The 27,832-nt window shown below is 34.8% G+C and overlaps 1 protein-coding gene and 1 pseudogene across 1 annotated transcript in view; one reads left to right on the plus strand and one right to left on the minus strand.

Moving 5' to 3' along the window:
• LOC107680464 (tRNA modification GTPase GTPBP3, mitochondrial-like) lies at positions 1–16,208 on the minus strand (annotated as a pseudogene).
• LOC107680545 (anoctamin-8-like) overlaps positions 16,044–27,832 on the plus strand; it is a 25,820-nt gene continuing 14,031 nt past the window's right edge. Inside the window, exons 1-5 of the mRNA XM_016476473.1 lie at positions 16,044–16,384; positions 23,054–23,164; positions 24,517–24,649; positions 26,386–26,524; positions 27,729–27,825. Of these exons, the coding sequence (XP_016331959.1) occupies positions 16,207–16,384; positions 23,054–23,164; positions 24,517–24,649; positions 26,386–26,524; positions 27,729–27,825 (658 nt within the window). The 5' untranslated portion in view covers positions 16,044–16,206. The remainder of the gene's footprint in view (positions 16,385–23,053; positions 23,165–24,516; positions 24,650–26,385; positions 26,525–27,728; positions 27,826–27,832) is intronic.

A 27,832-nucleotide genomic window follows, 5' to 3' on the forward strand; every position in this document is an offset into this window, starting at 1 on the left:
TTACTTTTGTTTGTAGTAATGGGAGGCATCAGCAGCCTTCTGGAGGGCCGCCTGGATGCTGCGGTTGTGCTCGGTAGAGATGAGGTCACTTTTGTTGAGGATCAGGATGCAGTCCTGCCTGTGAGATGAGTGCTCAAGGATACTCTTTAAGTGTCCGCTGAGGAAGACGGGCACTAGCTGGGGCTCTGAAGGAAGCTGCACCAAGTCGACGACCACAAGAGACAGATCTGCCTGCTTCATGTGGGCAGCAGCGGAAGGTCGTTTCTTAAGCCTGTTTCCTGAGCCTGGTCAGCATCTTACAACCTCTGACCTCGCAGAAACAAACTGGCCACTTCCTGTCTATGCCATCACTTTAGTAAATCACAGCATACTGTACAGGCAGAAAAATATCATGCACTGCGACACACAAAGGTAAACTGTGACAAAGGAAATGCCTAATGTGCAACGATGGCACTTGGACACGGTTGTGCATGCTTAAAATGTTTGAATTGCATTGCATTAGATAAAATAAAACTTTAAAAAGATATCTGCAAATAAATGATGATAGACCTTTTTATACTGTAGTTTTCAAAAATAATAATTTGTTCTAAAATGCAGGAACAATTCTTTTCTTTTTTTTCTGTTTTAAAACTCTATTTTATTGATTAATTAATAAGGATTAATATGAATTGTGCTGTTTATGCGTAGTTGTTTTGTGATCTGTACGGTCTAATTACCTTTGATTTCGCCCACCATACCATATAAAAACATGAAGGAAAAGCATGCCATCAAAGCATGTGTTCATTTCTAATTTATATTTTTGCTTTTTTGTTTGTTTGTTTTATTTTTGCATTGAAATGTAAATTAAAAAAGTAAACTTAATTAAAAAATTGTTATATATTTTTTTTGTTTAATTATTGACATTTTTAATGCAATATAATTGGATATAATGCAACATTTACTTTTGGCACACGAAACTCAATCAAGTTTAATTTTGGGCTCTTCATATATTTTGGCACCTCTGGTCTAAATGACCAAAATACATTTTTGGGGCTTTGTCAAAAATTTGTTGTGTTGCTCGCTTGTAATTGTAGCTAGTTGTAAAAATTAATTAAACAGTTAATATGCAAAAAAAATGAGTGTGAAAATTTGAATATCAGTAAAAAGAACTGGTTAAATGGATTATTTATCTCTTTTTAGTCAGTTATCTTTTGCCTTTAGAGGAAGCCATGACTGGAATAGACTCCCATCAAAATTGAAAGATATAAAAAGGCATCGTGGTTTCTTGAAAAAAATGAAATCAAAAATGTCAAATCAAAATTGTGAAAATGCTGTTTAGGTATTAATAATGTGCAGTTTCCCTGACAAAAATTAACAAAGAAACAAAAATTCTGGTTGGTTTTTCCTCAAGTTCAACTTTAACAACCATCTATATTTTCAAACCAAACAGACTTCTTTTGTAACCTGTTCTTTTAAAAGACATGGCACTTGTTTTGATATATTTGTAAATAACTACATAATTTTTGGTCATTATTAAACTGCCACCTCTTTTTCTGCAAACATTATGTAACTAAACTCTTTATATTATTGCATAACCTCCCATGTCTATTCAGTCGTGTAAAAATGTGCCACACACCTATATCTAAATCTGTGAATAAACAGATAATTTCCCCTCAGTGAGTTGCAAGAAATCTTGAGAGATATTTCCCCTTCTATGGGCCATTTTTAGGATGGCAATATTTATTACGTTGGATTGTTTGCACAAAAATGCCTGAGTTTTTATTCTAGCTTGATTTTCCCACTCGTGTCCGTAAATACATACCGCTGACGGGCGCGCCGGACGCCCTCCTGCTCCATGCTGTCTGTGGTGTCCCGTAGCCCTGCCGTGTCACTCAGCAGCACGGGATACCCCTGATGACCAATGGGACCTCCACCACATCTCTGGTGGTCCCAGCTGTGGGAGACACTATGGCAGCAGGACGCTGAGCTTTACAGAGTGAGAGAAGATACGGCAATTAGTTCAGAAACTAATAAGGACAACAAAGAACAGCACTATTTAACCCTTCAAATGTACTAGTGTCTATTTTTATGCTACTAAACTTTTTACTAAAACTACATTCTTTTGCTACATTTTTAAAAGCTTTCTAAAGATACTAGTACTTATTCATTAGATTTTAGTACTGATTGTTAGATACTGGAAATAATTCTTAAGGATGGATAGAGAGTCAGACTTGTAACCGGAAGGTCGTGGGTTCGAGTCTCAGGTCCGGCAGGGATTGTAGGTGGGGGGAGAGAATATCCAGCACTCTCTCCACCCTCAATACCATGACTGAGGTGAGACCCTTGAGCAAGGCACCGAACCCCCAACTGCTCCCCGGGCGCTGCAGCAATATGGCTGCCCACTGCTCCGTGTGTGTGTGTGTGTGTGTGTGTGTGTGCGTGTTTGTTCACTACTCACTGCTGTGTGTGTGCGCACTTGGATGGGTTAAATGCAGAGCACAAATTCCAAGTATGGGACAACATACTTGGCCACACATCCTTTCCTTTCCTAATTCGTTAGATACTAGTACCTATTAAATAGATACTAGTACTTATTCGTTAGATACTAGTATTTTATTCAGTAGTGACTAGTAAATATTCAATTGTTACTAGTAACTCATTTCAAATTTTTGACTTAGAACTGTCCAGTTCTGATTGGTATATGGCAAGCCATTTTAACACTTAATTTATAAAACGTACTATTTTGATTCTACTAGTACAGTGTTTCTCAACCCTGGTCCTGGGCGCCCCCCAGCACTGCATATTTTGTGTGTCTCCCTAATCAAACACACCTGATTCAACTCATTAGCTCATTAAAAGAAACTCCAGGACCTGAAATAGGTGTGTCAGATAAGGGAGACATACAACATGTGCAGTGGTGGGGGGCGCCCAGGACCAGGGTTGAGAAACACTGTACTAGTACTTGTTTTTTTTAGCTAGTAGTATCCATTCCATTAGGTACTAATACTTATTTATTGGCTAATAGTGTTTATTCTTAAGGTACTAGAACCTTTTTAAAAGACACTAGTATTTATTCATTAGATACCAGTTCTTATTTATTAGATACTGGTATTCATTCATTAGACACTAGTACCTACTAAATAAACACTAGTACTTATTGTAAGATACTAGTAGCTATTCATTAGATACTAGTACTTAATCATTAGATGATAGTACTTTTTATTAGACACTAATTTATTAGATACTATAACTTAGTGACTAGTAACTATTCTATTGCTACTAGTAACACATTTACATTTTTTTACTGACTTCTATGGGGATCTGTCATTCAGATACCAACTACTCAGTTTTGACTAGTATGTATTCCTATTGTGACTAGAACATAATTTTTTATATGCTAGTAGTTATTCATTAGGTACTACTACTTATTTTTTTAGACACTAGTATATATTATTATACACTGTTACTTATTCATTCATTTATTATTCTAAGTGTTACTTGTAAGATTTTCTATTTTACTAGTAAGATTTTTAAATGAACTCTACAATGGCCAATCTGACTATAACATGAGTAACACGACTATAACAGTTGTGACTAGTAAGATAGGAAGATAGTTTCTATCTATTAAATAGGAACAAGTATCTATTGAAAAGTAATAGCATTTAATAAGTAATGAATGCTTTCTAGCAATATTTAAAAAGACAGTCACTATTTAAATAAGTATCTAATAAATAAGTATTAATATTTTTTTAAAGTTGCTAGTGGCCAAAGAATAAACACAGAATAAGCGCTAGTACCTAATGGAATATACACTAGTAGCTACAAAATAAGTACTAATAGCATGAAAATTGATACTAGTATGTTTTAAGGAATAAATGTTAAAATGGCTTGCCATACAACAATGCACATTTGCACGTCCAAGGACAATAAAAACTAGTTCGCTGAGATGTTGGGGGGCCCATGAGACATTTTGTTCTTAGACTCAGACGTCTCCAAAGTCTTTAATTTTCTCAGGATGGAGGGCAGAGGTATTACCTAGGGAGATGCACAAGGCTTCAAGAAAACCAAGATTTACTATATTTAAAATGTGATGATTACAAGCACAAAAAAAACAACACAAAGTTCACATCCTGTAGAAACGTATTTTACAGTGATGGGCAAATAATAAGCATGGGCAGGAACATATGCATTTTTTTAGATGAGATAAGGAAATGTCTTCCTAAAAATAGAGCTTAAAATAAGATCCGAAAGCGTAGTACAAAACAAAAATTAACCATCTTTATATAACCATGTTGCCAATTAATCTTTTGAATGGCATCAATAATTCATGTGCATTTATTTATTTGCCAAGTACCCTTGAATTCATTATTTCTTTATAATATAAAATCACCATAAATCACCATTAAATAAACCATAAGAGGTGCATAAGAGACCACAGTGTCATATTATGGTCTGATGAGTTTTGTTTTTTTATGTAGGCAAGTTCTTAAAGATGTTATTTTCTGTAAAATGTCAGCGTTTCATTCATTAGCAAGGCACTTTAACATTGAATGCTTTTATTATCTAATTATCTGTTTTTGAACAGCATGTTAGCTATGATCTGTCTGGAACTGAATAATTACATAAAACACCTATAAATAAAACCCCTTGAATACCTAAATAAATACTTGAATAAAACAACTTCAGCATCTCTTGCCCTTTTGTCTTTTGTTCTCTGCTGCTCAGCGCTGAACCAAAATAACTGCACATATATCAACACAATAAACCGCTCTAAATCAGTGCTGCGCTCTGCAGTTTCCTTGAGCAGATGAAAGTTTGAAGAAACGTTGTTGCCATTCTGGTACAGTCTGGAATTAAAGTATATCTCCATATGCACACTGGAAGGAAGAGGCCAGTTTCACTCAAGTGCTCTTTGTGAGAACTTCCTTTCAGAGTTTATATACATTACCAATCCTAAAATCGACAACTTTTACATTTCTAAATCTTTTCAAATGTTCAAATCTCAAATCTTCAAGTGCAAAATGTGCTACATTCTTGAAATTCCATTTTTTAGGTTTAAACATAATTGAATTCACAAAATGCTTAATTAAATTAAACTACACAGGAACTGACAGCAGAGCACAGCGCTGCAAGCTGGACCGCAAACAATAACAGGCCTGATGAATGTGGGGTAATTCGGGGCAGGACGTGTGGTGATATCCAAACATCCCCTTCTGCTACTGGAGAGCACAGAGGTCAGAGATAAACGTCATTAAAGGCCATACGGTGTTACTTTATGTGCATTTTATGTGCATTAATCACAACCATTATCCTTTTGTCATAGGACAATGTGACTCTTTTGCCCCTAAAATCTGTTTAACCGTTTTAAGTAAAACATGATTCTCATACATATTTGTATGATGCAATGTTTTGTTCACTCAAGTACAGACTAACTTGCCCAAAAGAATAAAAATGATAGTGTGGACAAAAGAACAAACAGTAGAACAGCAGAAATATATTTTCTTTTCTTATAAGTTGAAGAAACAAACAATAAGGTCTAGGGGGCAGCGAAAGATGCTATAGGATCCATTAAAAAGAAAAAAGAAAAAATTATTTAAACAAAAAAATTTTTTTATTGCTGTCAAAGCTAACACAATCAAAGTTTGGGGTCTGTCAGATTTTTGTTATGTTTTTGAATGAAATATCTTATTCTTACCAAGGCTGCATTTATTTGATCACAAATACAGTAAAAATTGTGAAATATTGCTAAAATTTAAAATAACTGCTTAATAAATGTGAAAATATTGTAAAATGTAATTTATTTCTGTGATGCGCAGTTGAATTTTCAGCATCATTACTCCAGTCTTCAGTGTCACATGATCCTTCAGAAATCATTCTAATATGCTGATTTGCTGCTCAACAAACTTTTCTTATTATTATCATGTTGATAACACAAATGCTGTCTAATATTTGTGTGAAAACTATAATACATTTTTTTCAAGAGTCTTTGATGAACAGAAAGTTAAAGAAAAGAACAACAATTATTTGAAACAGAAATCTTTTGTAACATTATAAATTCCTTTACTGTCACTTTTGATTATTTAATGCATGATTGCTGATTTTTTTTTTTTTCTTTAAAAAAGATCTTACTGAGCCCAAACTTTTGAATGGTAGTATATTAATGAGATTTGTTTAAGATAATATTTTAACAATTTGAATTAGCACAAAATATTTCAAATTATTTAACTTGGGAAAAAAAACATTTAATTTGGTTGTCTTTATAACGTTAATAATTTGTCACGCACAGTCACCAAGTTTCTATCACAGCTTTCATACATGAACATATAAAACTGGCTTTATATTTGCAATAATATTCTATATGCAGAACCTTTCAAAAATCAAAAAGTTTGAAACCCCCACATTTGGGACAGCAGTATTTCAGTTCTGGATCCCGACCTATTTCTTCTGATACAGTCAAAGACATCAGGAAGAAACAATGCTAAATGCAAAAAAAAAAAAAAGAAACTAACTATATAATCCTGCAGAGTTTTTAAGCAAATAATAATGCATTAGGGAGAACAAAACACTTCCCACATCCTTTACTCTGACATCAAACGCTGTACATCCAATAAAATCTTTCAGCACTGATTCATCTGTTATTATGGTCGAAGCCAAATTACACAGATGAACAAAACTATGTGAAATAAAAGAACATAAAATCCAGATTAAATGCAAGTTCACTTGCAGCAAAGATGAAAAGTTTGTACTATAATTATTGTTATTAATAAATAAATACATTTCAGTGTTTGATTTTCTGAATGTTTAGTTTTACTCTAGTATGTTAATATGCTGCTGTTGGGTCACCACACACACAATATCAAGAGTGAAATCTGAGAACCACTAGTCTGTATGAAGCAAGGATTTAGTTTGACACTTACTAAACACAAACCCATCATATTTGAAATGTATTTAGCATAATTTAATATTTCACACAGGTAGTAGGTCTGCTCTTACTGAGCATGTTAAGCAGGCCGGAGTTAGTGCTTCCAGCGATGACCACCTGAACGCTGCTGCGCAGACGCTCTCCTCTCCGCTGATCCGAAAGGTGATTTTCCATATCAGTCTGCAACAGATCAAACAGTTCAATGTGTCAGGGTTGAACAGACTCTAACAAATGTATGCAGGTTATTGTTGATGTGGTAATTCTACATTTTGTAAACTGAAATGCAATGTTTTTGAAAAAGTTAAACAGAGGTACTTGGAGGACAAACAATGTCCATGTCAAAAAGATTACACAAATACTATATATTAATTTATTATATACTATTTTCCCACTTTCACTAACAGCGATTTTTTTACCAACTTTAGTCTGTCATAACTACCAAAAATGCATTTATTTTCTGAATTTTAACCCTTTAAATGCCCGTTTGTTTACATAATCCCACTGTTGTTGTTTTTTTATGAAAAAATATATATATATATTCCATATGCTAAATGCTAAGCAGAATTTATTTATTTATAAATGAATTGGATATGATCAGAAACCATATTATTTTGACGCTTTATTATTTTTGTGCAATGTTACATTTAAAAATATATATTTTTGTTAAACTAGTTCTAAATAAAATTTCAACCAAACAAACAAGCCACACTCTTATAATGATACCAATACATTCACACAATTCTAATTACATAACTTCAATTCAATTGGCCTTTTGTGAGTAGAAAACAGGAAAAAAAAGTGAGTATTTTCTATAAAACAAAAAAAAAGTACAAATTTTGAAGCCTTGCCAACAGAATCAAAGCCTATTAAAAACTAATGCATGATTTTATGCCTAAATGGCACTAGGATTAAAAATTGCACTTTTAATGGAGACATCTTTGTCCTTAATGTCCTGAGTGTAACTATTTTTTGTACTTAGTGTAAAACTGATTTATGAAAAGAAATGAGGGTGAAATATTAAAATGCCACATTCCACATTAAGAAAAACACATTTTGGCAATAATTTGGTTAGTTTGCATTAACAGAGCCAAAATTATTATTTTTTTAAATTAAGAAGTCATAAGGATGCACAAGGGATAAACAGCAAAAGGGATCTAACTTTAAAAGACATGGATAAAAATAATTTGCACTGAACATACAAATTCACAGCGCTTTGGCACACTAGAAGTGTGTCAATGGAGGGGAAACACTATTTTTCATGACCTCTATTAGTGACTTTACAGCCCGTCTGTAACTCTCAGAGGAAGGAGATGGTCTATGACAGACTTGTTCCTTGACGCACAATGAAATCCCTCAATTCTCCAGAGGAACAGACTCTAATGTAAACATAACACCCAAACATCTGAATAAAGTTGGACAAATGATGGCATGTGCATTAACTGTACATGCTGTATTTTTAGGCACAACTACAACATCTCTCAATGAGACTTGCAATGGTCTTGATTCCTTCTCTCAACATCTGCTGTGGTTTCTCTGAGGTCAATACTAACAGGAAAGTCTCGCAAACCATTCTGGAAATGAATCAATGACAAGGATCCATGTGAGGAGACGTACCGTCATTTAAGATTCTGTCCTCTATGAGTTCATCCTCACTGAAGTCAATGAATGCCTCTACATGTGCCAAGCACTATAACTGACAAAACACACAAATACAACAACTTAGTCATAATTCCACAGAATGTCGGTAATAGTCTCACTAAAGCTTAAAAAATGTGTATTGACGTCTTTCTGCGGTTGAAACTAGATTCAACCTTCTAATGTTCATTTATGTTTATTTCATGCTATAACTATGCTATAACATGCCGCTTCAACTGGGGGCGCTACAAGTGATTTCTCATGACACATTAAAGAGCCACAAAACCGTATTTATTGTTTGAATTTCTTAAAACATGACAAAATTAGAAAGCCGAGACTTTGTTTCATGCCAATAGTAACCAGCTCTGTCTTGTCTGTCGGCCCATTGTCAGTGTCCTCTTTGCTCTGCGATGTATTTTTCACTGCGTGAGAACATGATTTGTGGCATGAGGCATGGTTTGTCGGACGTAGCAACAGTAATGAAGGGGGCAGGTCTTTGCAAAGCGTCAATTGCTTAAAAGTGACAGTAAGGCTTTTATATTATAAAAAAAAGATTTCTATTTCAAATAAATGCTGTTCTTTTGAACTTTATCAAAAAATCCTGAAAAATGCATGATGGTTTCAACAAAAATATTAAGCAGACTGGAGTAATGATGCTGAAAATTCAGCTTTGCATCACAGGAATAAATTACATTTTACAATATATTCAAGTAGTAAATTTTAAATTGTAATAATATTTTACAATATTATTGTGTTTTTGATCAAATAAATGCAGCCTGGGTGAACACAGGAGACCAAACTTTTGAACTGCAGTGTAAATTTTAGACAATTTTCCCTTTTTTTTTTTTGTGCCTGAATGAATCAGTATTTTTGAACAAAACGGTTGAGTGAAAGATTCAGTGACTGCATCAACTGGCATACCAGTCTTAGAAAGCTATTCAATCAATCCAATTTGAGGACCAGAATAAATTGTTTCAATTAGTTTTCAGCACTATTTAAGTGAAAAGTTTGAAAAAACTACCATGAAGATCAGAACATCTTAGTATTTAGTATGTCGCTGTTTGCTTTAATGAAAGCATCTGCATGAGGGCTGTGTTCAGAAATCTTGTATAATATTTCTAATCTTTTTCTGTGTCATAACTTTTCTTTGTTATAATGTTTTTCCCAAAAAATTTTGAGACCTTGTTTATTTCCAGAATTACATTTTTTTTAAATCCTTGGTGCTTGATACCAAAAACCTTCTTCTAGGAGTCTTTACACAAACCAATAGCTGACATCACACTGGGTCCTCCTGAGGGCTCTGTCGGCTTGGCGCACACCCTGCTCAGGATGTCCTGTCTCCTTCTCTCTGCTCCTCGCTGACTCAAGCAATCAACACACTCTTACACACAAACAATAGATGGACACCATCCCTGACAGAGAGACAACACTGCCCAATCTAGCAGTAAATTCTGGAATTATTTAATAACCTCTCATGTGAACACACTTATGACAAGTGTTCTATTGGCTTCCACAGTAAATCACATTAACAATCCATTATGCCTCACACTACAAGGAAAACAGCTTTTGCAATTACCCATAGCACATGTACAATTTTGAATGTGTTTAGTTAGAGGTGCTCTAGTGTTACAAAATGAGGAGAAGAATGAGAAAACTGGGTGTTTTGTTCCTTACAGCTAGTGTACTGTATGTGGTTTTCAGGGAGTTTCTCCAAGTCAAAATAACCCACCCTTCAATTCTCTATGATATTCTGATCTCTAGATATGACTTGGATCCCACCTTCTAGTCTTTTCTGCTCACCAGGGCTGCATTTATTTAATCAAACATCCAGTAAAACAGCAGTATTGTGAAATATTATTACAATTTAAAATAACTCTATTAATAGAATTTAAAATACAATTTATGCCTGTGATGCAAAGCTGAATTTTCAGCATCCATTAACTCCAGTCTTCAGTGTCACATGATCCTTCAGAAATCATTCTAGAGTTGAGACGTCCCATTTTGGTGTTTGCATAAAATTAAATTAACAAAAATGATTTTTGTATACATAAAAAGCATATTAAATGCAAGTAAGGTGTCTACTGTAAGGTTTAAAATAGCTTTTGTAAAAATAAAATGTCAAAATATGGGTGAAATAATGTTCCATCATCATTCAGCATAACAGATATATACATATAAAAATGAAATAACATACTTATTCTGACCTGTTCAGTGTTTCCCCCTAGGTTTATAGCTTTTTTGAAGGGGGGGTTCATGTGTTTCTTATTTGAACTGTACATTGAACTAAACATCGGAACATTTCTTTTTATGACAATTATCCACAAAGTGTGCAGCTTTAAAAAACGCAGATAGTTTTGTCTGCTTTTCAGGTGATTGACGCAACTTGACCTTCAAGGGTGGGTGCGGGGTGCCCCCCTAATATAATGGCAGGGGAAACACTGCTGTTCTTGTTAAAACATATAAAAGAAAAACTGATCATACTAAATTTTATTCTATTTTAAATTAATAAAAACGTATTGCTGACTAATCGGTAAAACCTAGTGGTTTGAAAAATAGTGGCAAAGATTGATAAAGATTTAAAATGATTATTAATTCGTTTTTGTAGGCTGCAGTGCACTGTGATCCTTAAATTGGTATATAAACTATTGTTACACTGCATAACATTTTAGTTGTGTCTTTCAAAAATCATGGAAAAAAGTATGGTAGTCATTATTTTTTGCTCTGGAAAAAACAAACAAACTGGACACATTCTAATATACAAAAAAAAAGGAAAGCTGTATTAAACTTTTATTGTTTTGATGCTTGAAAACCTCTTTTTTCTTTGACCTCAATATGCTAATTTGCTGCTGAAGTAACATTTCTTATTATAATGTTGAAAACAATTGTGCTGCTTCATATTTTTTGGAAACCATGATTTTTTCTTTTTCTTTGGGTAAATAGAAAGTTCCAAAGCACAGCATGTATTTGAAACTGAAATTTTTTGTAACATTATAAATGTTGTTACTGCCACTTTTCAACAGGAGTGTATTTTAACATTTTTTAGTATCAAGAATAATATAGCACACTATAATGGACAGTTCTCCTGGAGAAATCCTAAGTGTTCTGCTCACTAAACGCACAAGTTTTTTGTGTGTATCACTGATTCACATCCATTAGGAAACCATCAAACACGTATATCACTTAAGGAGCCATTCATGCAGAATGCGTCTTTGCGCCTAAAAACGGGAATGGTTTTAAAAGAGGCGAGACATGTGCGCAACGGTCATACATGTCTGTCTAGTGTGTGTTTATATAAAAAAAAAACAATGGAAAAGAAGCGCACTGGAATGGAAAAATGAGTTTTGTGTGAACGGCCCCTAACAATTCCCACATTATGCATGTCTATAGCATCAGTCTGGAATTTCCTGCCCCCTTTACTGATAAACATGTTAAAGTAATTTAGGTTGCTGCTGCAATATTTTTGTAACACAAAAGCAGCAACTGGAAAACAATGTTAATATGTGGTTCAGATGACAAAGTACAAAACATATGCTGCCATCTAGTGTTAAAATGCTGATTCAATAACTAGCTGTTTGCAAAATAAATTTATCATGATAAAATGAACATAAAGGGTTTTCGAGGACATATTTCAGAACAATTTGGGACAATAATGGTTGACCACACATACCAAGTGCTTGTAAGACTCCACTGATGACAGCAGGGATGACAGCAGGACCCCCGTTGATGTGAAACTCTGCACTGACCACTCCTGTGAAACTAGCAGGACCTGAACGAGTGAAATGTGTCAAACCAGAAATAATTCCTAATTTTATATACTTTGAAAGAAATTATTACTTCTATTCATCAAGGAAGTAAATGTTAAATTGAAATGTCAAAAGTGACAATAACAGCACTTATAGTATAATGTTGCCAAAGATGTCTATTTAAAATAAATACTGTTCAGACAGAACTTAAGAATTCTGAAAAAATGTGTCAGTTTCCACAAAAAAATATGAAGCAACTCAACTGTCTTCAACATTGATAATAATAATAAGAAATGTTTCTTGAACAGAAAATCAGCATCATGTGACACTAAAGTAATTACTGCTGAAAATTCAGCTTTGCTATCACAGGAATAAATCAAATGTAAAATCTATTAAAAATCTGTTTTACGAAGCTACGAGAATACTTTTTGTGCGCAAAGAAATCTAAAACAGCGACTTTATTCAATATACTTCTCCTCATCGCCGCTGCAGACGAATAAAGTTGTTATTTTTGTTTTCTTTGAAATAATGTTCCATCATCATTCAGCATAACAGATATATACATATAAAAATGAAATAACATACTTATTCTGACCTGTTCAGTGTTTCCCCTAGGTTTATAGCTTTTTTGAAGGGGGGGTTCATGTGTTTCTTATTTGAACTGTACATTGAACTAAACATCGGAACATTTCTTTTTATGACAATTATCCACAAAGTGTGCAGCTTTAAAAAACGCAGATAGTTTTGTCTGCTTTTCAGGTGATTGACGCGACATTTTCCAACGCGCTGGTGGGAGTGTGTTGACGTGTCTGTGTTTGTGTGTGTGTGTGTGAGTGCGAGTGCGTGTGCGTGTGTGTGTGTGTGTGTGTGTGTGTGTGTGTGTGAGTGTGTGAGTGTGTGTGTGTGTATTTTTGTTTTCTTTGAGCACAAGTATTCTCGTAGCTTCGTAAAATTATGGTTGAACCCCTGATGTCACATGGACTATTTTAAAAATGTCCTTACTACCTTTCTGGTCCTTGAACGTGTCAGTTGTGTTGCTCTCTATGGAGGGTCAGAGAGCTTTCAGATTTCATCAAAAATATCTTCATTTGTGTTTCGAAGATGAACGAAGGTCTTACGGGTTTGGAACGACATGAGGGTGAGTAACTAATGACAGAATTTCCATGTTTGGGTGAACTGTCCCTTTAATATTTATTTGGCACCTGATAAAGATGCTCTCAGTTCATAATGCATAAATATTACAAAATTATTGACAGGTCTGGTCTTCAAATCGCTTCCTCAAAAACAACATTTCTCTGAACATGACAACACGAGAGCTGCCATTAAAGACATGGGAAACAAAGTAACTGGAGTGAAGTGCATGTTAATGAGCTGATATACAGGATTAATGTGTCAATAGCTCGGCTGAATCATTATTATTCACACCGCTTTCATAAACGAGCGCTCCACGTGCGGTTTGTTGTTGTCGATTCCGTTCAGATGAATTTCATTGGTCGGCGTCGATACACGTGGGAGCAACGATGCTTGTTATTCGCCAGCTTCACTGTCAATCAAATAAAAGTCTTTCCCTTTGTGCGCCCTACAGTTCTGTCCGTGTGGCACTAGTGACGGGAACCATGCTAGTCTGTTTAACTACTCAAATTTTGAGACTTATCTGTTGTGTTCAATTGAAAAGATCATGATCTCGTTCTAGTTAGTGTCAGCAATGTCGTGGAGTATGACATATTATACTTAACTTAAATCAACATGTTTTTTCAAAGAATAAATGAAAATTGAACGTGTGATTTATTTCATGCGACATTTTCTAATTCCTGTCTAATTGCTATAGGCCTTCAGTGCATGTAGTTTTTAAGACATTATATTAGTAGAGAGATTGCATGATATTTGTACCCTTTAAAATACATAGCAGAACTTTTTAAATCAATTGCAACTTTATTTATGATATTGAACATGTTTAGGCTAAATACCCCTAGATCAAACTACCAATATGAAGTTTCCATTGGCTTTTTTAGAGGTTGTGAGGCTGTGAAGGGTGCATGTAAGAGCTTGACGAGTAAGCAGAAATTATTATTGCTTGGTTTGCTGTTAGCTGACGTGATTGCTTGTAAAAGCAATAGGGCAAGACTATGTCTGAAACCCTTGGTGAAGCTATTTCATGTAATTATCAATTATTTGTATATTTTACACTATATTTCATCACAATGGAGAGTATTTATCATTTTAGTAAAATCAGATTGAGTTGTGGTAATGAGACCATTTGAAAATGTGTTGTGACAATTACAGATAATATATACTTGGATCACAAGGGTTTTTATTACACATAGCCTATATATTTATTCATTTAATATCTTACAACAATTTAAATGCAGAACTGTATGTATTATGAATATAAATCACCATTAAATATAAATAATATTTTAGATGTAAATAATTATTTTCCACTGTAGATCTAGATTATGGAGAAAATCACCCTGTTATACGCCTTCAATATATGCTCTTTTGTTCAGAGAGAGGAATAATAAATCACCTTCATAGTTAAGCCATTCTGAAATATTCAGCTGGGAAGATATTTTTTGCATTAATAAATAAATAATACCCTGCTTCATCCTTTCGGACAGGCTGTCTCATTTTAGTCCCACAGAAATACAGAGGGAGAAATATATTCACAAATACTCTTCTACATGCAAGGATTGAGTTTGTATATGTAACCAATGATACAATTAAGTAAATTATGGGTAGTTGGATACTTCGGTTGACATAGTAAAAATATTTTAAACAGCATTTTCTAAATGAACTCATATTAACCGAGAGTTAATAATAAAAATATTAACAAATACTTTGTCGTATACTTTTATATAAATTGAAACCAAAAAACTGTTAACAAAACGATTATGCCTTTACACAAATGATTGCATTTAAGACACAACTTTCATTCAAAAATGTTTATAAATTTCACATAATTATACAGAAAAGGCAGGGTGACACTGATAAGACTTTTCTTGCAAACATACTCCAATAATCTTTATGTCAATCTTGTTATTAACAACTATGAAAAATAAGCCTTGAATTTGCAAGCAGTCAACTTTAAAACTTTATTATTATCATCATATTTTATTAATTATTTTTTAAATATTTATTTGGCACCTGATAAAGATGCTCTTAAATCATAATGCAAAAATACTACAAAATTAATGACACTTCTGGTCTTCAAATCGTCTACCCTTTGTGCTGGGTAGTCTGGATAGAGAACCTAAATGAATATTAACATCTATCCTTAATACTAGAAGGACTTATGTTGCCTTTTTTGCAGTCATCATAGGGCCCCATACGAAAACAGACTATTCTCTGTTTAAAACTTGCCATCAGACCTGGATGAATAATTAGAAAAATGTTCATCATATTTAAAAAAAAATATTTTTACTGTGAACTTTTTGGGAAGAAATTAAGTTAAAGGTAACATACTGCATAATTGCATATCATAACATACATGTAAGCAAATCTCTGTAAAACCTTCAGCCCAAAATAATTACAGAGTTTTGCCATCCTAAATGCTGAGGTTTGATTTCTAATGTACAGATCAATATAGGCTACATCAATATACACTCATGCTGAGGTCAGCCGGCTAATGAACGTCTCCTATGAGAGGGTGGCAGTGTGAGTGGACTATATCTGGATCTGAGTGTTTGAAAGCAAAGGCGGACAGAGAGAGAGAGGCGGTGTATAATATCTTCTTCTCCCATTCTTTGTCCCTCCTCCACCATAGTACTCCTCCTCACACCGCAGTCGGTCTCTCTTCGCATCCCGCCGCAAACAGGATTACTCACAACAACCTTCACTTCACCCTCACCTACATTTAACCCAGCCAGTGTGTATCCACACACACTGCGCCCCATTTCTGCATCCATTCCCCGCTGAAACGGCAGCAGCATGATGCCCGACACGGCGGCGGCGGCGGCGGCCGCTGCTGCATCATCGGCGAGCAGCATCAGCAGCAGCAGCGACAGCGAGAGCTCGCGGCACAGACACCGAGCGCAAGGAGACTCGGAGCGGCCAGAGCAGCAGCAGCACAGCGCTTCCCCTCAGCCCACATCAGCGGGGATTTTGGGTGAGTCTGGAAATACGGACGGGACAGGTGCATGTGACGCGGGCATAAGGGACAGACGGCATATCCTTCGAGCAGAATGAACAATGCGGCGCTTTGTTATGCTGTCTGCTCTGTATGTCCATTATGCATGCATTAAACTCTCCCTGCTGATGTATTTGTGGCCTATAGAAGGTCATGCGGCAGCATCAGTTCAAATGCAAGAGTGGAGCTGTAAGGTTAGTCTACATATAATATGGGCCGTGCGCTGATTAGTCCTTTTTCACGGGCCTTTGGGCAGGTTCAAGATGTCTGAGGCGATATTATTGCTGAAATCATCTTCTGTTTTGGGGTTTGTTGATGCTTGGATGGCCTTCTTATTGTGGCTTGCTGTGAAGCATTATACAACAATTAGTTCTGGTCCTCGAATCTGATTGGATGAACCCTGTTCCAAGAGTGCTGATATTTAGTCCAACAGCATTGGGACTTTTACATCACTGGCTATGTTTACATGCACAATTTTCGTTTCAATCGGACTGAATTCATTCCGATTTATGAATCTGAGTGTAGTGTTTACATGAAGGCTAAATAAAGTGTTCGGGTTGATGTGCGCGTTTATATGTCACAGGCTTCAAATCGAAATAGTTTTTTTTGCGCACACTGCACAAATATAGAGCTTCCCACTGTTTGTACATAATAACCACTCTCCTACACTGCTTCTTTATTTGTTTTAAACAGCAGAATTAATATTTATCCATTACAAACCGCTGTGCCGTTATACGTCATTACGCAATTTCTACGTCATTGCACATGTACAGTCATTTCCGTTTCGGTTTTCAATCCGATTAAGCGTTTACATGCACTCTCAATCGCATTAGAAAAGGAAGAAACCACCCCTTTCAATCCGGTCGAAATTTCGTTCGAGCTCAATCAGATCGTGTTTACATGAAGGCTTTTCAGTCCGATTGAGCTGGCAATCCGATTACAAACGGATTATTTGGTTGCATGTAAAGGTAGCCACTCTGTTCGCCATTTTTATTTTTATTCTTATTTTTTTGAAAGTAAAAGCATTTTTGGGTGAGTCTGGTGTTTTCCAAGGGCACATTTCTCGAATCCACACAAAACGACTAAAACGCTGTATTATGCATGCCAGGCCAGTAGTTGGCGTTGTCATTGTGTACAACGCAAAAAGTGGAAGTAAGCCGTTTTCTGTGTATGTGCGAGACTTCCGGTTCATTAGCCACTGTAGGAAAATAAAGAGAAGAATATCAGTAAACGGTAAAACTGTTTGTACTACAAACCAGTGTTCATTATTAAGATAATACATTTATCAAGCAGCAAAACGAGCTGTTTTGTACAGCTAAAAATAGCTGGAAGCGGATGACACTGCAGACACGTTAAATTTAAAAATGGCTGCGCCCACTCTTACAGGAAAAATAAGGTGGATAGACCTTATGCGCCAGAGAAACAAGTGCTCAGCCATCTTTAGAATTCTGTCTTTGAACTTACGTATTTGCGTTAGCTCTATAGCACCACTGTTGAAGAGTAATTAGCTTGTGAAGTGGATTTATTTATTGTAGAGTTAACTAAGTTATCGTGAATGTAATGTTCGAAGCAGATGTCATAACAAATGTCAGTAGACCGGGAAGATTTTAAAATGAGCGGTTCAGAAATTTGTACGATCTTCACACTGTGGAAATACAAATGAAAAATAGAACACAAAGAGCGCAGCGTTGAAAAGGGGCAGAGCTACATAAGGTCTATAGACCGAACATGTAATACGCATGCACATAATGTCACCGTTTTCACAAATTCACCTTTTTGTAGGTTGCACAGAGATGGTACCTTTTTCAAATACTTGCGCTTTGAAACCATTTTTAAAAGTTAGCATTTTCAGGCCCCCAAAACGCTGTTGCCATGTAAATGAACTGCCAAAATGCAAAAAAGTATTTGTTTTTATTTGAAAAGGGTGTTGTGTAAAAAAACAAGGCTACAAAATTAATTGATAACTATGAAATCTCGATCATTTAGTTGATTATTCTAACAACCCCTCCTTTTCAGTTTTACTAATAAATGATAATTGTAAAGGCCCTGATATACGTCAAGTGAAATGACCACTGAACTGGCGTGACGTCATTTCAAACAAAATCCAACTATGGTACCACCTCCATAAGGATACTGATTTTTAACAGTAATTGATAAACCTTTAAAGCAGACCAGTAAGCTCTGAGATTGTTAATCGATTGTACAGTTGAAGTCAAAAGTTTACATACACCTTGCAGAATCAGCGAAACTTTCATTATTTTACCAAAATAAGAGGGATCATACAAAATGCATGTTATTGTTTATTTAGTACTGATCTGAATAAGATATTTCACATAAAAGATGTTTACATATAGTCCACAAGAGAAAATAATAGTTGAATTTATAAAAATGACATTGTTCAAAAGTTTACATCCCCGTGATTCTTAATACTGTGTTGTTACCTGAATGATCCACAGCTGTTTTTTTTAGTGATAGTTGTTCACGAGTCCCTCGTTTGTCCTGAACAGTTAAACTTATTCAGATTAGTACTGAAAAACAATAACATGCATTTTGTATGATACCTCTTATTTTGGTAAAATAATTAACATTTTGCAGATTCTGCAAGGTGTATGTAAACTTTTGACTTCAACTGTATATAGTATTTCAGGGCCTTTATTCTGACAATAATCTTTCAAACAGTTTATTCAAACATTTTTTCTTGAAAATACTTAAATTATGAATAACAGGTATCAGTTCTTTTGTTTAGTGTATGCTACTTCTCTGTTATGTGAATTACATCATAATAGCGACTGGTAGGCTAATAAACTTGTTTATTGAACTTTTGTATAAAATCAATATAAGACCATCTTGTTCCCTCGGTATGAAGAGAATAGTTTTGTTTGTGATGATTTATATGTTGGATTTGTTGCTTTTGATATATCCTGGGCTGTGTCTTTCAGGGTTATGCAGTGGGTTTAGACATCAGTAATGGAGCAGAGAGAGCTCAATAACCATTAGCACTCACATGATGTCATTGCCTCAATTGTTATTTCATAAGCTAAATGAAAGGCCAGCAATTTGATGATGGATGGCAGTTTCACAAACTAGTTCAGGTATAATAAATCGTGTTTATTAGAGATCTGCTGTTGTAAACCGGTGCAAATATCTCACCTGAACACCGTGGTAAAACGTTAGATGGATGTTAACGCTCTGACATAGTTTTAATTGGAGCCTGGAGGCAGTGACTATGAAGAGGTCCTGTGTTGTGAAGTTACAAAACCACGTTACTGTCAGGGATTCATCACAGTCACTTCAGTCACCATCCAGGATAATTACCCGATCACAGTCACCTGAGTTCTGATCACCCGCACCTGCTGTCACCAATCAAGCCACACTACAAATTCACACACAGCACAGTCACTCACTGTCCGGTCTACCGTTCACTCCTATGAACTGCTCTGGACTCTCTCTGCCAAATTCTCCTAGAACGAATTACATGCTGTTCCTCCTGCGATCCTCCAACGACTCCTTGGAAACTGTTCCATGCTCTCCAACGTAACCGGCATCCGATCCTCACCCTCAGAACTCAGATAAGCATCCTGGAACCATTCACTGTGTTGACACTCACCTGCCTTTAACTCACCTATTCCAGCCATCCCCTTACCCAGTCAATAAACCATCCTGATTTGCACTTACCTGTTGTGTCTGGCCTTGCTTTGTGACAGTTACATTGTGATTTATGAGTCTGAAGAACACTCTCAGGAAAAAAGGTACAAAAGCTGTCACAAAAGCTACACCTAAAGGGTGGATATAAGAACCTTAAAGCTATTAGTACCTAAATGATAGCTGATGATAATGATAAGTGATAGCTTTTGTACCTTTTTTTTTTTTTTTTTTTTTTTAAATAAGTATTCTCACTTTTTTTAATTATTATTATTTTTATATACGTGATTTTTATTATCGGTCTTAGTTTGTTGTGATGAGTGCTTTCGAAAATACTGATTCTGTGAAGCTTCGGAAACCTTTGCGAATCTTGTTTCGAACAGTAATATCACCAGATCATTTTATTTATTTTTGTGAATTTAATTTATGTAATGATTTTTATTTGTGATATTTTTTTTTCTTTTTTTTTTTTTTTTTTTTTCTGAGAGTGTGCCAAACATAGTTTCGAGTTATTTTTTTTTTTCACACTTACTTGTACTGTATTATTTGGGTTTATGGCAAACCGAAGCCAGTATGTTTAAAAAGCCCATTTGCAACTCTTCATCTCATGTTTTCTACTTTAAGACAATTTGATGGTACTGGTTATTAATCAGCTTGTGCCCTATGAAATGACAAAGCATGTATTCAAATTCCAGCTCATTAAGTCATTCATAATTTCTGCTTTCCTTCACAGTGCCCCATTCATATGAGTAGATGAGTATCTGCTTCACAGGAATTGCTTTATGGGAACAGTAAATATAGTTCTCATTTGCAGATGAAATATTTGTTTTTTTAATATACTGTATCAACATTTATTTTAATAAATCACTTTTTGTGCTATGTGTTGTCCACCACAGTGTGACTCCATACCTGCCCATGCATTAAATTCTTCACTGTCTTTGTTCATATGCTTTAGTAATTACCAGCGTTTTTGGCTCATCGGCAGTATGAAATATTGCTCTTTTGCAGTACTTTCCTTTTCAGCACCTTTTTATTTAGAAATAAACGTTTGGAGCACTTTATAATGTCTGTCCTGATGACCCCTCTGATAGCAGAAGTGGCAAATCACTGCTGCGTTTGAAAAGAATCCAAAAGTAAAGAGGCCTTTGCTTGTGTACTTTTTATGCTGTAGCCTCCATTAAGACATTCACAGATTTTATTGCTGGTCTTCTCTTAATATAGCATTAACACGCAAAATACTATCAGGGTAACACAAATGATACAGTAATGCAATAAACTATTTATGAAATCAAATACAATTGTGATGCATCATGCAGGGAATTTAGGAACATCACAGTAAAATTATTTGCTTACAAACATTTTAAATAATAGTAATAGTTTTCTTTATCCTTCACATAAAGGCTCTTGTTGCAGATATCAATTGCATATATTTGCGCTTTGGTGATATTTGGCAATATTTTATGACAATCTGATTATTTTTTTAAGTGCTGGACAGTGACCTGAGATTGTGTTGGATTCATGTAGACTGTGCCCCACTTTCTGAAGGTCATGCATCAGTGAGCATGAAGCCACTGTGAGCAGCTGAACATTTACAGAGCGGCCACTGCCAAAAACACTACGCAACTGACCAGAACTGCTTTACTTGGGCTTTAATGCATTTGAGTCTGAACTCTACATATATAACAAAAATGTTCCAACCATAGACTGTATAAAAACATGGACGTATTGTCCGTGACGTCACCCTTAGTTTTCTGAAGAGCGTTTTTGAAGCTGAAAGTGGGCGGAGCGGGCCGTCGCCATCTTGGCAGCGCGTCACCGCGCGTCACTGGCAAAATGGGCAAAAAGGCGGGAGCTGGTTGCTGAGGCCACGCCCACCTAGCTCGATGGCAGTGTCAGCAGCGGCAATCCGCCTGTCACTCAAGTGGCCACGCCCTTAATTATGCAGAACTTTAAGGCTTAATATAATTTAAACGGATGAGTTATAAAAAAAATTCACCCCCCTCACAGTTGTCATGAAGGGCAAAATTAGCTATATAGACCAAAATCATTTTTTGAAACCAGGCTGTAAACGTTTTTTTCTGCTGTAAAGTTGGGCATTTTAAAATGGAGAGTCTATGGGATTGACTCCCTTTTGGAGCCAGCCAAAAGCGGCCAGTTGACGAGTTACAGTTTAAGTCACTTCCGTGTTGGCTTCACAGAGAGCGCGGGAGGTTGCTGCTTGGTTCCAACCAAGAAATTCTGTGAGATGTGCCTCTCGCATCGGCAAATATAATTTGCAAAAATAGTAATTGTTTTTAAACACTTTCCTGCCTGGCATTGGTCAAACAAATGGAAAGGCAACGATGCAGTGCCAACCAGGACAATGAAACATGAAAGAAACAAAGATAAAAGATGCATTTGCTCAAATGTAACAAAGAAAAACACAAAAAGAACTCCAATCCATATCTCAGTTATTAAAGAACAGCATCTCAAGGAATAACAGCAATAACATTTTCTTTGAAGAAAAAAATATCACGGTTTTGAATGTGAATCTGTGCTATTATGAATATGTATGTGAATATGTAATCATTGAATATACAGAGAGAGAGAGATTCAAACTATTTAAGAGTCTGTAAGATTTTTAAATGTTTTTGAAATAATATACACTGTGTGCACAATTATTAGGCAAGTTGTATTTTTGAGGATTCATTTAGTTATTGTCCATCTTCACTTCCATTTTTAAGTTTCTTATTTATTAAAAAATTTTTTGAACATTTTCCACAAACACCACACCACAACTAGTCGTGCTCTCAGGTCTCTGAGGTTATTGTTCATATTCAGACGCTGTCAGGACTCCAGCGCTGGAGCGTTCGGTTATGTCTCCTCTTCTCATGTTTCGAGGGGAATGACAGTGACATTTAAACTTGGCACCGTGAGCGAGGGGGAGAATAACGGCATGGAGTGACTCTGTTTGTTCATAGCAACATTGTAAAGTGACTGACGTTTGTTTTCTTTTCTCTTTCTCAGATAAGCTATTTGGGAAGCGGCTGCTGCAGGCCGGGAGACACATCATGTCCCATAAATCCTGGATGAAGACGGTGCCCACAGAGAACTGTGATGTCCTTATGACGTTTGCAGGTGCCTTAGATGTATTTTTTCCTGTCTCTTTCTTTCTGTATTTTTTACAAAACACTGAATAAATACCTTTATTACTCCTTACAAAAATACATTTTTTTTTAATTATGGTATGATATTACTGTGGTATTTGAATGTGGTAATCTTTCAGTGCCATTATATACTGTATATTAATATAATATACCACCAGAGTACTTTTGACATGTTTCACAAATATGTGAGGAAAAACAATGTATGATGCATAATTATTTGCTTTGGGGCTTGAGCGTGTTTTATGCAAATTACTAACTTCTGGCACAAGGACACTCATTTAGGATTCTCCAAATTCATTAACATTTGATTTGATAAGCTGTGAACATGCTGTGAATTAGCTGGAAAATATCCATGAGAAGTTCTCCTGTATGTGTAAATGCAAATAATCCACACAATTATTAGCGAATGAGTGCAACTGAGTGAAATACAATCATAACAATCATGATTTGTATGTGAGAATGTCCAGTTTCATGCAGAATTACACATACAGTGTAGCTAGCGAACAAGATCCAGTGTCTTTATTTCATATAGAATGCTTTTATCACTTTTGTCTACTGTATAAAGGGAAAATTTGCAATAGTTTTTACTATTTATACCTGACTTTATCCTTAAAAATGGCTTATTTTTTTAACCCAGTGTAGTCAGGTTAATATTAATTAACATTTTTTGAATAAAACCAGTTAATTTAGATCAGCGTTATTATGGTTAACTAAAACTAAGACCATAAACAAAAACAAAAAAATCGTTTTGTTTCAGCTACTTAACAGGGCAGCATTTCTCATTTTCATTTAGCTTAACTTTATTATTTACTAAAAACTAAAACTGTTATAATAATTAATAAACTATATAGACGTATTTTTTTAAAAATGACAAAAACACAACAACACAACAAAAAATGACTAAAACCTTAACTAAAATTAACATAGCCAAAAATATAAAAAAAATCAAATCAAATTCAAAATATTAACAAAAAATATAGTAGTATCTCAATGATACTAAAATGATGAATTTCAATTTCAGGATTGTGCTTCAATCAGAATGCCTTTTGAAGTCCATTTTAATTGCTGAATTTATAATTAATAAAGCAAACAGGATGTACAACTGTAATTTAAAATATAAAGACATACTGTAGATTTGAAATAGAAACCTTGTGTTTTTGAGTGAATTTACATTGGTATTTTATGCAAACAGACACATTGTACCTACAGTAATAGCTGCTGAAACAAACAGAATATTTTGGTGTTATGGATGTAGTTTTTTTGCTGTGTATCTCAGTTTAATAGCATATAGGTGATGAGGTGTTTATTTTTGTCTCCATACAGACACCACAGATGACCACACATTGCTCTGGCTTCTGAACCACATACGGCTCGGCATCCCAGAACTCATTATCCAGATCCGACACCACAAACACACCAGAATGTACGCCTTCTTCGTCACGGCCACATACGAAAAGTGAGAGGGAGCTTTTATCTTACCTTTAGATTAAGCTCCTGTTTATGAATGGTTTCTTCAGGTGATGATGATGTAATTACCATGTATGCCATGAAATGAGGCATAAGGGTCAAGAAAATACTAGTTTGATGTTTGTCATGTTCCAACATGAGCCTCTAAAGAAGAAGTTGTGGAGCTCATGAGAGCTCACTTCATCAAAACAAAATACACTACCGTTCAAAATATTTTGAGAGAAGTATCTTATGCTTACCAAGGCTGCATTTATTTGATCAAAAATACAGTAAAAACAGTAATATTGTGAAATGTTATTATAATTTAAAGTAGCTGTTTTCTGTTTGAATAAATTGTAAAATGTAATTTATTCCTGTGATGCGAAGCTGAATTTTCAGCATCATTACTCCAGTCTTCAGTGTCACATGATCCTTCAGAAATCATTCTAATATGCTGATTTGTTGTTTTAAACGTGTTGAAAACAGTTGCTGCTTAATATTATTGTAATGATACATTTTGTTTTTCAGGATTCTTTGATGAATAAAAAAGTTCAGCATTTATTTGAAATAGAAATCATTTGTGACAATGTAAATGTCTTTAGTTTCACTTTTGGATCAATTTATTCAGGGTTATTAAATACACCACACAAAATGAAATAAATGTTAACTGTAAGAAATATATACAAATAAACGTATTTTATTTCAGCTAGTTAAGGCAACATTTCTCATTTTTGTTTAGTTTAACGTGGTGTATTAAAACAACTGCAAATTAACTGGAACAAAAATTTATAAAAACTATATAGACAAATTTAAAGGAGACATATTATGCCCCTTTTTACAATATGTAATATAAGTCTCTGGTGTCCCCAGAATGTGTCTGTGAAGTTTCAGCTCAAAATACCCCACAGATCATTTATTATGTATCATTTTGAAATTGCCTATTTTGAGTGGAAGCAGAAACACAATGTTTTTCGTGCCTGTCTCTTTAAATGCAAATGAGCTGCTGCTCCCAGCCCCCTTTTCCAGAATAGAGCTGCGCCATTACAGCTCGGACCTGCTAAAAACATCTGTTTTGGTTCTGATTATCATGTTTATCGCTCTGAAATCATGCGTTTTAATCCATATTAATTTAAACTTCTGATATACGTTTTCTGAGTGCACACGGACAGAAAGCGGCTGTCACAGCATGTGAGTGCTAAACTAAGTTCTCATTCACTCACAAGTTTACGTTAAAAACACACAAGTTACAAAAACAGTCGGTTATGTCTGTGGAGGTCAGACGCGCTCGTTTTCTCAGACGCTTGCAGAAAAAGGCTTCCCAAAACAAAGTTACTGGGTTAATCTTTTTCACGTTTCCTTGGTTGGTAGATGAACCGGGGACCTGATTGTAGCACTTAAAACCTGGAAAAGTCAGATTTCATGATATGTCACCTTTAAAAATAACAAAAATGAATTCAAATGACAAAACACACAGCTTTAACTAAAATTAAAAAACGAAAACAGAAAATATAAAAATAAAATCCAACTCAAAATATTAACAACTTTAACGACAACAATAATACTAAATTAACACTGAATTAAATGTATGCTGATTTCTTCTTCTTTTTACTGACCCCAAACTTTTGTACACAGAAAGCTTGTTCTGGAACATAAGTTATATTTTCTTTGCTTTATCATAGTGTTCATAGTTAGAGGCTAGCTTGAGTCTGACATTGATGCTGATGTTTTTTTTTATTGTGTGGCCAGTCTTTTACGAGGGGCTGAAGAGATGGGACTGCAGAAAGCTGTGAAGCTGGAGTTTGGTGGCGGTTCTCGGAGTTTCTCCTGTGAGGAAGATTACATCTACGAGAACATTGAGAGTGAACTCTGTTTCTTCACCTCACAGGTCCTTCACAATATTGAGCATAAAGGTTTTGATGCAGCATTAAGTTGGTTTTTCGCTTGTTATCATGACTGCTGATGACATCGCATTAAAACAGAAAAAGGCTATTATAATTTGGAGTTGCATACAGTAAAAAAGTGGTACCCTAAAATGGTAACATGTAAGAAAAAACTAAAAATATTATATAATATCACTGAGCAAGCATAAATGCAGAACAACAACATTTGGTTAAATCAAGGAGGTTAAACTGCAGGTTACCACTTTTTACAGCATAATTACAAAAACACATTGATATATACGTAACTTACAAAGTTCACATGTCCCCTAAGGAATATTTTGGGTTAAATACAGCCAAAACAACAGCATTTGAGACACATTGACTACCACAGAAAAATATTTTGACTCTCAGTTTATAAAAATTTGTACCTCAGTTTGTAAAAACTGTATAATTTTAGCCATTACACTCAAACAACGTGCTGTTAGCAATGTAATGTAATAGCTAGTCTGAATTGCTAAATAGAACCTTGTATGTTTACAACTTCTTTCAACCAGTTTTGTTATTGCTAACTAAAACTTCAACTATTAAAAATATTTTCTTTTTTGAAGTGAAATAAAATAAAATAGAAATACTTAATAAAATCTAAAAAGAAATAGAATAGAACTTAAAAAACGGGCAAATAACTGAAATCAAATAATTTGAAGTACTAAAATTAAAATGGCTAAAAGTTAAATGAAAACTAAATCGAAATCTAAAAAAACTAATAAAAATAGCAGAAGCATATAACAAAGTTACTAGAACTTTTAAACTAAAATAAAAAAACACTAACTCAAAATGTCAATAAATAGAATAATAACTAATAATAATAGAATGTAATTACTAATAATATATAAATAACTAATTGGTAAAATACCACCACAAAATGACGATTTAGATGACGTCACACATTACATTTTATTTTTACTCATTCATGAAGCCTTTAACAAAAATACAAGTGTCACATTTCTACTTTTAATATCTTGCCCTATAAACTTCCATTGTAAGCATATTTGTTTTTCGACATCACAGACATTGTCAATACTGGTAAGGTTATATTTAATCCATTATATTCCTTTAAAGAATCAAGTCATTTCATTGAGACATCGAGTTGGGTTGTACATTTTTGTGAACATTATTATAGATTGAAACCTATTCTTTTCCGTATGACAGGAACGACAAAGCATAATCAAATACTGGCTGGACAATCTCAGAGCTAAACATGGGGAGGCCCTTCACAACATCCACTTCCTGGAAGGGCAGCCAATCAGTGAGTT

The sequence above is a fragment of the Sinocyclocheilus anshuiensis genome, unplaced genomic scaffold (assembly GCF_001515605.1).
Source record: "Sinocyclocheilus anshuiensis isolate Anshui unplaced genomic scaffold, SAMN03320099.WGS_v1.1 scaffold308, whole genome shotgun sequence".
Lineage (NCBI taxonomy): Eukaryota > Metazoa > Chordata > Actinopteri > Cypriniformes > Cyprinidae > Sinocyclocheilus > Sinocyclocheilus anshuiensis.